Source organism: Ruditapes philippinarum, unplaced genomic scaffold (assembly GCF_026571515.1).
Source record: "Ruditapes philippinarum isolate M1 unplaced genomic scaffold, ASM2657151v2 ctg9631_1_1_1_1, whole genome shotgun sequence".
NCBI classification, from domain to species: domain Eukaryota; kingdom Metazoa; phylum Mollusca; class Bivalvia; order Venerida; family Veneridae; genus Ruditapes; species Ruditapes philippinarum.
In genome coordinates, this window is record NW_026855290.1 from 1,145 (window position 1) to 11,859 (window position 10,715).

At 30.0% G+C, this 10,715-nt stretch overlaps 2 protein-coding genes across 2 annotated transcripts; both read left to right on the forward strand.

The window, feature by feature from the left end:
• Nucleotides 1-1,283: 1,283 nt before the first annotated feature.
• Nucleotides 1,284-2,713, forward strand: LOC132742773 (CD109 antigen-like). Its single transcript, XM_060731249.1, has 3 exons — nt 1,284-1,494; nt 1,757-1,907; nt 2,589-2,713. The coding sequence occupies exons 1-3, from the start codon at nt 1,378-1,380 to the stop codon at nt 2,711-2,713; spliced, it is 393 nt and encodes a 130-aa protein (XP_060587232.1). The 5' UTR covers nt 1,284-1,377.
• LOC132742775 (complement C4-like) lies at nt 2,603-4,468 on the forward strand. The gene is made up of 5 exons (XM_060731251.1): nt 2,603-2,696; nt 3,064-3,211; nt 3,434-3,536; nt 3,697-3,779; nt 4,174-4,468. Exons 2-5 carry the CDS (start codon nt 3,089-3,091, stop codon nt 4,189-4,191), a joined length of 327 nt encoding a protein of 108 aa, XP_060587234.1. The 5' UTR covers nt 2,603-2,696; nt 3,064-3,088; the 3' UTR covers nt 4,192-4,468.
• Nucleotides 4,469-10,715: the final 6,247 nt, after the last annotated feature.

A 10,715-nucleotide genomic window follows, 5' to 3' on the forward strand; every position in this document is an offset into this window, starting at 1 on the left:
TTCAAACAAAACGTAAACACATATATTATAAGAATTTTTTTTAAGGGGGACATTTTTTATTGTCCATGAATTATCACTTTTTAAAATATTGTTTGCAAATTGATAATTTCCTTTAAAATGTCTGTTTAAGGTAAAGGAGTCATGATATTATAAACCTCTCGGCGGTTTATAATGAAGGCTAGTAGTAATGGTGCTAATATAATCATTCCTGAGAAAATTCGGGTAAATTAGGAATTGCTTGAGACGGACAACGCCATTTCAAACATCCCCTTCTTATTTCGTAGACGGAGGGTAATTATGACAACTTTTAAATGCTGCCTGCTTTACTAGGAAACAGTTATTTGGAAAAACAAATTGACCAGATGAATAGTATTATTGAACATATCAATATCTATTAGTAAAATAAAAAATTAAATAGTTTCTTATCTAATTGGTTTTTATATTGTTTTTTATAGGGAGGTTCGGCATCTGGACTAGGACTCACAGCCTTTGTACTGATTTCCCCTTCTTGAAAATCGAACGATCTCGGGGTGTAAGTGTTATTGTAGTAAATGTATACTGCTTAAATTAACAAAACGGTTGTCGGTAAATTTCGTTGCAACTAATTATAAGTGAGCCTCAACCCTTTTTAATAAAGATCATAACGCATTTAGTTTTTTAAAAAAAATCGCATTCAAACGTTCTCAAAAAAATCGCTATAATCAATCAACAAAAGTAGTAGGAAAGAATTTATATCCATTAATTTCACGAGGAAGATTCTCTAACACGACCGCCTGCATGGAACGTGCACGTCAATACTAGCTTCTATCTCTATGACGAAAGGTACATCGTTGAAAAGGAATATAACTTTATAAGATATTCATTTGATACTATAAGGCATCTTTTTGAAATGAAATAATTCCAGAGTATTCAGCAGTAGAATCAACGAATGCTGTCACTAAAGGCAACAGGATAATCGTTGAGAGCCAACTGTCAACAACAACTGATGATTATGCATTGGCTATTAGTAGTTTTGCCCTGCGTCTTGCAAAGAGTTCATCTGCTGACACGCCTACGCAAAATTGAACAATGAATGCAATTGTTAAAGGTAATTGTTATCTTTCCCCGTAATAATTGCGCTACTGTTATTTAAGTATTTCACATTTGTTTATTCATTCAAAGGGATTATTCCTTTAACAAAAGTATATCTCTTTTTAATAATGACTTAAAAAAACATTTTATAAACATGTTTTTTAAGATAAGGTACTTTGGGATATATGTATTTAATGTTCCGCCACTTAAAGATGGTATGCGTCACTGGCACAAAGCCCAGACCAGCTCATCCAGCCATAACTATTGGAGACCGTCTCACTCGCAGGCTAACCAATCGATATCGAGATGACGTCATATGCCCTTCTCGTGCAAGCTGCTAAACAAGACTTCGGTAACGGCATACCTATAATGAAATGGATAACTTCACAGAGAAATTCAAATGGTGGATTTGCCTCAACACAGGTTTTTACAACATTTATAGATATTATTCTTAAAAAGAGAAAAATAGAATCCAACAGTATCAACATTTGATTTAACATATATAAGAATGCATAGGCAAATCTTTTGAATGATATTTATATTGACTGTCACAAAATCAGAATCTTTAAATAATTAGTAGTAAATAATGAAAGTGGCATCTGTTTTAACGCACCTATGTATTTAAAAGAGGTACTATAATTTGTTATTACGTTTAAGTAATCTGTATTCGGTTTGTGTTATGTAGGACACAGTTATCGGATTACAAGCATTATCAGAGTTTGCTGTAATGGCATACTCGGACAATTTTGATATCCAAGCAACAATAACAGCTGGAACATTTACACAGCAAATTCTCCATCAACAAGCAAAACGCACTTGTTTCCAAAACTGTAGTGGTAAGTAAACTGTCTCACATTATTACCGTTTTTTTCTATATAATAATAACTGCAATGTACGTTGTATTTTAATGTATATATTTTCTTTCAAATTGAACTTAAATAATAAGATAAGTCTTCTTTTCCTTTTTTGAACATATAACTTCAGAACGTAATAGCATAGGCAATAAGTAACAAATATTATATTTCCATAATTTACAAAAGCATGTTGAAAGACCAATCGACAGACCGGAAAGAACCAGTTGTTTGCGGTATGAGTTTTAATTTATCAATAGTGTTAACCTAATGTTTTGATAATAGAGGGTTTATGCAATATTTTAAGCAATACATGTTAAGCTCCAGTAATCGTAATTATGGTTTGTATTATTAAATTTGCAATTTAAATATTTTTCAGCTTTCCATCTGTTTCCAAGCCAGGTTTTCTGTGACTGCAAAGGACATGGTATGGCTCTGGTTGACGTAAGTTTTACAATTATCCTTAACACCCATCAAATCACTTTAATATGGAATGTATCATTACAGTGTAGTTTTCTATCATAAATAAATATAATAAAGATTGTAAATGTCAAGAAGATTAATTGTTTTCAACCAACAATTACATAGGCACGATTTTCATGCTCATTTCTATAACATCTTTTAATTAAACAATGATTACGTTTAAATATTTTGTTGTGTTTTCAGATAAACCTCTCATTCATGTGGAACAGGAGATTGAGGAGAAATCATTTGATGTCACTGTAACAATGGTTCAAGAAACTGGTCGACTCCTCTCATCAAAACATGTGCTACGTAAGTTTAAATGCTAGTTTCTTACAAAATCTACGATATTCACCATTTTATTGACAGTTTTTTGAGAGATAACCTTGTACGATTGTGTAAAAAGTCTGCAATTCACAATGTTCATAGAATAAACTGTTCCCTTGAAACTATAAACATCGTAAAGAAAATATTATCTTTCTTACCTTTTTACGACTGTGACACTTTTGTAGATTTTTGTTTCATATACAATTATATAACAAATTGATATGAAAAGTTTTTGGAAATTTATTATCAATTATGATGTTGTTGCATTATATACATTTTAAAACATATATACTTTTATTTTATTAATGTAACCGTTTTTATTAATCACCACACGTATTATGTTCTTGTTAAGATGGCTGAAGACAGGGGCAAGTGGTATGGCGGTTCAGGAATTTGGTATTCCAAGCGGATTTGAAGCCGACTTGGAGAGCATTGCTGGTGTTGCTGAGATCAAAAAAGTTGAAAGTGAAGACAGAAAAGTCATACTATATTTTGACGAGGTTAGGTTTTTATAGTTACATTAAATTTGTTTAACAGAGTTAGCTATGAAAAACTATAGAAGATTACGTAAATATTAGCTTTTTAAAGCGAAACTAGGGAAGATCTGTTTGAATGTTTTGTAAATGAAATGGCGTTTATATATAGTTTATATTATTTTGCATTTATGGGTTTTACCAACTTATGATTGTTATGTTTATATTACGTACATAAATCATTTTCAGATTACCACTAAACCAATTTGTCTTACAATGGACGTAATCCGAACGGGCATGGTCGCCAAGTCGCAGCCAGCAACCGTTAGGGTATATGACTACTATCAACCAAGTAAGGACTATTGTCAACTTCTTAAAAACAATTTCGGAATATTGGATTCGAGTACGTAATGAAATAAAGTATGTAGATGAGATTATAATTCATTAAAAATTAAAAAAAAAAACATAAATAATTCAAACATTAAAATATGTTATAAAAATTTGTTTTAAAGGTAACCAAGTAACAGCATTCTATGAGTCCCACGTGTTGAAGAATTCAGACATCTGTGACGTATGCGCAGATTGCGGATGCAAGGTGAGTAAATTACATCCACATTTTTGCAAGGAAATCGAAAACTATCTTTAAACCAAGTAACAGTTTGAAGTAGCAGTTGTTGTAGAAGTTAATTCTTTGATTGAAACTCAAATGCAAACATTTTGTACGTAACACAGGTTGTCGGATCTTATCGGTATGATATAAACAGTCCTTTGTTTTTAGAAAATATGATTTATTTTTAAACGAAGTCAATCTATTAAGGCCATGAGATTATAAAACAAATTGATATGTAAATATTTAAGAATTAATATAAATGTTAGCTTTAAAAATATTCTAACAGACATCTTAATTTACAGTAGAACATGTATATATTGTATGCGATTTTTATAATGATAATTATATAATAGATTTAATAATAATTATTTACTTTCAGGGTGCAAGAAGGCGATAAAACATGTGTTGAAATGGACATTTCTGAACATTTGTGTCAATTTATTTTGTGTAAAAAAAGAATTTTATAATAGTTCAGATAAATTTCTGACAGAGACATGAATAAGATAATTGTTCATATATGAAGTGATTCTTTTGCAGCTTTTCAGTATGATATACACTTTTGTATACATTCAATGTAGTATGATAGTCAAATCCTTGTTAATTGAAGGAATTAGGGCATATTTTCTATGTTTTTGTTTGTTTGCTTTTCCATATTAAAACTGAAATTAATCATTCACTATAGTTTTTATAATATTCCGTCAAATACCCCTTATATATGGTTTTCCTATTCAACTAATTAAAGTAAAAAAGTACCTTGTACTTTTTTCATGAAATATAAAACCAAAAACTATAATCGTTATGAACTTTAAACATTAAATGATATGTAGTTCGTCTGTATGTCTGTGATATGACATAGACTGAATCACGGCAGATAAGACTTACCGAGTATTCAAACTGTTTAAGGCAACAAAAAAGCAATTTCCATTTTATGTTTCTCAATTATTAGGAAATACAATATCAAGAACAAATTAAAGATTATTTTATTTTCGTATTTGGTTTTTAAATTTCATTGTGAGAGAATATTGAAGTTGAAAATTGGAAAATTGCTTTATTATATGTGAGATGAATAGTCAGTCTTTATAATAAAATTGTTCTGTACTTGTCTCTATACTTTTGAGAAAGAAACCAACAAATTTCGTGTATTTATTTCCCTTTGATGTTTTTCTTGTTACTTAAAGTAATACTTGTTAAGTAACTACTCTGATTGAGCAAAGAACCAACACTGATCAACTGACATTTCATAGTAGCCTCTGTCTTTTGAATTTTTGCAACATATATGAAGTAGAATTTAAATTGATTGTTTTAACATCCTTAATGACCCGTCAAAAGAACGTCAAAACGATGCATGTATCACACATTTAATATAAACGGTTTACAGAAGTTTTCCTGCCTAAACGTTAAATTAATCTGTATCAAAACTTCTTAATCATATAATATTTCATTATATCTGTCAGCATACGTTTGGAAATTGTGTCATGTATTCAAAACCTTCAAAAAAGTCAATTATCACACAAATCACTTTAATTAATAGGTTTGTCTCATTATATTTTTACAACGGAAATATTAGCTTTATCCTTGACATAATGGGTCATATACAGTTTCTAAATAACATGTATAACCATTTGTGCGAATCAAACCATATCCGTAATATATCTTATGATATCTGCAACAAATTTAGATAAAGGAAACAAATATCATTGATCTAAATTATCATATTATTATTATTTTGAAAGTCATTTTCCATATAAACATGTTTTAAGTACAAATCGGTAAGAAATAATCCCAAGTTATCATGCAAAGAGAAATAATTACTGTTTTGTGCTATATTAAACATATAAATAGTTTTAGTTCATTTCATACGTAGTCGAAAAGGGAAATAACTCTAAAACGCTTGTCTCTTATACAAATCATTCCAACGAGTTGTCTGTCAAAAGCTGTTGAAATAATCATGTTAATACTACCTGATTGAATTATAAATTGTTGACGAATTGTTATCATAACACTAGGACAACAAATATATTAATGTCAAACTATAAATCTAGATAAGGTCATTTAGTGATTTAAAGGGTTTTCTTAATAGAAGAATCTGACAGGCACTGGACAAAAATATGTCTGAGAAAACAGTTTGATTAATATCCACTGCTCAATACAATGTTACATTTAGGGCAGTGTGAATGATTCTTCCAGCGCTACGTTTGATAGCTTACTTGTGTCAATAGAAAATGAAAACAAAAGAGAAATGTTTTTTCAAGTTAGTTGAATATTAAATCAAATAGTTTATAGCTAAGACGAGATTGACGGGAAACCAATAAGAAATGAATTATTTTGTGAAGGCCTAGGTGTTTTTCAAAAACTAAAAATAATGCATATTGGTTTCTGTTTTATTGCAGCATATTTTAAATTGAATAATCATAATTTTCTATATAATTGAGAAAAATGTAATTATTAAAAAGCGAATAACTGTCATAGGTTTAAACTAAACTTTATGAGATTTCGAATAAAAGTAATCTGTTTGTTTGTTTGATTGGGTTTTGAGTCACACCGACACAGTATATGTCATATAGCGACGTTCTAGCTTTACTTTTGGAGGAAGAACCTAGTGCCCTTCCGTGCATTATCTATGGCAAGAACGTGTACCTGAGTAGAAAAACCAACGTTCCTTAAGCTAACTGGATAGCTTCCTCAAATGAAATCCTTGTCGGGATTCGAACCCACAGCGGTGAGGGACAAGTGGTTTGAAGTCATCACCCTAAACCACTCGGCCACGGAGCCCCTTAATTATATTAATTGTTGAGACGTAAGTAATGTATAGTCCAATTCACGAGAATATGTCTTTATATCTGCCAGATCCTAATTAATTCGTGTTCAATATGAAATATTCATTGGACGATTGGGAATAGAATTATTGCTAAATTGAATTTTAACATATCCGTCTGTGAATTAATGAATTATGAATGACAATGTGTTGACAATTCATAAATATTCTATAAAGTTTTATATTCAGTTATATTGAAATGGCGAATTCATGAAATTGCAATCGTGAATTCCTGACAGTAAAAACGCGAATTGATGAATTCATGAAATTATAATGTCTCTACCGTTCTTTGGTACAATATTCATTATATCTTTAGTAAGACATATGCGTCTGAGCAATGCTTTTTTCTGTCATGTTCGTTGGAAGTTGTAAGATGACATTATCCCGCCGCCGATACAAATCCCATGTGCATTGTTTGTTCATTGTGAAACATTGTATACTGCAATATCTGATCATGGAAATCCTTTGCCAATTTAAGTGTAAAACATAGACGAATAAAAAATAGAAAAAAAAACAACGTTTTAAATCTAAAGGTCTTTAGTAGAATGATGTCAAGCAAAATGTTTGTTTTATTTGTGTCAAATCTAAATATTTAATCACATGAATTTAAAAATCATTTCTAGAAACTTCAAATAGATAAAAGTGGCATTACGCTCATTTTTCGCGATCGGTGTCAAGTTGTGATGAATTAGTAATATAATTCAAAAGATTACTTGGCTTTTGTAAGGGTAAAAATAGATAAAGAAAAATATTTACAATGCTGTCTCACCCTTTTAAGAATTGAGATTTGCCAATACTTTCTGAACGATATTAATACGAGTAGTTCTCGCATGGTTAGGATTTTTTCTTTGTTCTTACTAACCCATACTTCCAATGATGGTTTGGAAACTGTTCTGATATATAAGATAAACAGTACTGTGTTTTATTGATTCATATAGGGAAAAAACTCAACAGATATATAACAGTTGAGTTGCTATTGTTTTGTTCTATTTTGTTTGTTTTTTGTGTTTGTTTCTTTTTTGCACCTTTTATATATTAGTGAAGATTTTGTTACAGAGGTTCGAATAGAATAGGGCGGGAGTTTCACACATTGCCAGTAGCAAAAGAAACATAGAATAAGTAGCTGGAATCGGTTCATTTTTTCTTGGGTATAAAAAGTAAAGTGCACAAGACAGGGAAAAGCACTGAACACAGTATTTTTTGCTGTTTTCTATTTAAAAAAAAAAGAAATTAGAACAGCTGTTTGTTTTATTCAAATTATTAGCCACTAAAATGCCTGCAAACATATAAATATACTCCAACATGACATGTTTACAGACTTTTATCATTCAGTAAAAATGTATCAACACTTCATATGTTGTAATTATTTGATAAACATTTGTAGCAGAACAGCAAAAACTTTGATTATTTCATATTTTCCGAACGATTATCATCAATAAAATATTGTTTTGACATGTGATTTATTTAAGCATACCCTCGTATTTATATAATATCAATGTAAGACTATTCTGTTTCAATGATATAGAGACAAGTGAATTCGCCTAACATAGAGATAAATTTCAAACTATTTGCATAAAACATCATTTAAAACAGTCAATGTTCAGACAAAAATAACAATATCTGAATAATCTGTTTCAGATCGCACACATATTTGACAGTCTACATTTAATAAATACTGGTCTAGACTTTGTTTATGCAAGTTGATATAAATCAAAATTACAAGATTGATTGTTTAGATCTTTATTATTTAGAAAGTTTCTGTACTGTCATTCATTTTAAAACTCTATCTTGTTCTCAAAGAAACCTTATACGGTATGAAAAAGGCACACGTCCAATGTGTATTTTCTTGCCATTGTAAAACATTGACGAAGCTGATTATAGAAGGATATGTGTAAAGCAAGGACAATTTCAAGTTGGACAAAATGATAAAATAACAACAACTTAAACATAGGGGCGAAACATTCATGAAACGAAGTCTCCAATATTTCCCTATCAAATTACAAAATGTCAATGCCATTTAACTATACCTGTTTATAAATGAATAAGCAGTTGTCTATATACATATAGCTTACAAACTCAAACCGCCGCATCTATGAAAGCGTAAAATTTGTAATTATTTGAAAACAGCAGTCCAGGAATGAAATATTACTGTATTTACAATATATGGATTGCATTATTTTAATTACAAGACCAACAGGGCAAATTAATCAACGACAGAACATACATCCATATAATGTCATTTAGTGATTTAAAGAGTTTGTACTGACATATCGTGGACAACAATGTGTCCATGGAAGCATTTGATTAATGCCTATCCTTCAAAACAATGAGACAGCTATTGATTTAAGAGATTAACAGACAATTCATTCGATGACTGAACTGTTGTTTTGTTTTCATAATTGAAACGTGTAAATATGATTCATTCTATTAATAGTCTTGTTTCTTTGTGTGTTGTGTTTTAATGGTAAAATACTTACGCAATACATTTTGGATATATGTGATTTGAAATTAGCTTTCAATAACACTCTTCATTATGATGAACATTAGAACAATGAGTTCGTGAAATTAATAAAGAATAAATTGTATTTTATCAACACGTATAATTCTAAATCTACATACTAAAACATATTGAATGTTGAAAGTACATTTCAGAACTTAACAAATAATAAACATTTTTATCTCGAGTAATGAATGGCAAACAGCAAAACAATACTGCAAATATAATCATAGAACATTGCAGATATTTTTAATACAGGCCAATGTTGGATTAGTTTTTGTTGGATTATTTGTAAATGTATTTATAATGAGCGACAGGAAATAGCCTTACTATAAATTCAGGTTTTTGCAAAGGGAATTATAAATCGTTTCTTTAAAGTTTTTATGAAATGTATTGACTTTCTTTTCAAAAGAGGAGTTATTTAGCCAAATCCCGTCGAAATATTTAAAACAATTGGCATAAAGGAACACCCATGAACAGTCAGTGATCAGACAAAATGATAAGTCAATTATTAAAATGCTACAGATGACATAATGTTGGCAATAAGACCTGATATCTTTTATTCTGATTTATTCAAGTTGCTTTTCAAATTTGTATCAATATATTGAAATGTTCAGTATTAATCTAAATTGATATGTTTTTGTAAACATGGAAACTTGTAAACATTGCGTTGCAATTTTGCTGTTTGCAATTTTTGCTATAAACAAGAACAAATAAAACAAATGCTTTCTTTATGTATATGAATCTATGCCGGAAATATATATTTGTTTATTTAATTGATACATAGAAGTTTCTGTTAAAGCAGACATTTCATATTTTATTATAATTTATTTTTGACAACTTGGAAAGAAAATAAGAAGAAGAAAAACAGTGTGTTTATTCAACCAAATTAAAAGACAATCTTATCTAGCGGAGAGCTCCATTCTTTTGTGCCTTTTTTTTGCTTTGTGAAACCTTTTATACTGTCATATCTGATTGTGTAAAAAAATCTTCAACAATAAAAGTGGAACACAGCATAATGGCCGTAGAACGCTTAAATAAAATCCATTGAAAGTTTTGATCATGATTTGAACAAACTTAGCAGCCTTCTGCTTGCTAAACAACGTCGCACACAAAGCTTTTGATGTCTCGCAGATGCTTTTGAAAGAGGTGATAACTTGTAGAATATAGGAAGCTTTTACATCTTTCACAACCCGTATCACCAGCCTAAGTGGTAATCAAGCCTCAACAGATTTTGGAATCAATGATCCCGAAAGACCAAAAAATATAACATCACTTGTTAACATCACTGCGAAAAAGTACAATTTTAAACGTTTTTTTGTTAAATGGCTTTTTGATCTGAACACACCAGCTCTATTAAACAATGCTACAAACCAAATATGAAGCTTCTGGTTTTGCAAATCCTCGTGGCAGTGCAAATTTGTTCTCTAGGGTCATCCCATTTTAAAGCTCATAGAAGTAGTAGTGCAAAAATAAAATAAAAAAAGTAATTTTTAGTCATAATGTGCCATTAAGTTTACTTAAATCCAATGCAGCTATAAAAGTTGTTTTGCATAAGTTAAATTCAACAGTTTAATTCCTACGTGATATGAAATTACTTGCTTACAGG

What these genes read in the sequence shown, in the direction of transcription:
- LOC132742773 (XM_060731249.1), top strand. Translation starts at nt 1,378, where the DNA reads ATGACGTCATATGCCCTTCTCGTGCAAGCTGCTAAACAAGACTTCGGT. An exon ending in GTGGATTTGCCTCAACACAG is followed by an intron (nt 1,495 to 1,756) that starts GTTTTTACAACA and finishes TGTGTTATGTAG; the next exon opens with GACACAGTTATCGGATTACA. An exon ending in TTGTTTCCAAAACTGTAGTG is followed by an intron (nt 1,908 to 2,588) that starts GTAAGTAAACTG and finishes TTGTGTTTTCAG; the next exon opens with ATAAACCTCTCATTCATGTG.
- LOC132742775 (XM_060731251.1), top strand. Translation starts at nt 3,089, where the DNA reads ATGGCGGTTCAGGAATTTGGTATTCCAAGCGGATTTGAAGCCGACTTG. An exon ending in TCATACTATATTTTGACGAG is followed by an intron (nt 3,212 to 3,433) that starts GTTAGGTTTTTA and finishes AATCATTTTCAG; the next exon opens with ATTACCACTAAACCAATTTG. An exon ending in ATATGACTACTATCAACCAA is followed by an intron (nt 3,537 to 3,696) that starts GTAAGGACTATT and finishes TTTGTTTTAAAG; the next exon opens with GTAACCAAGTAACAGCATTC.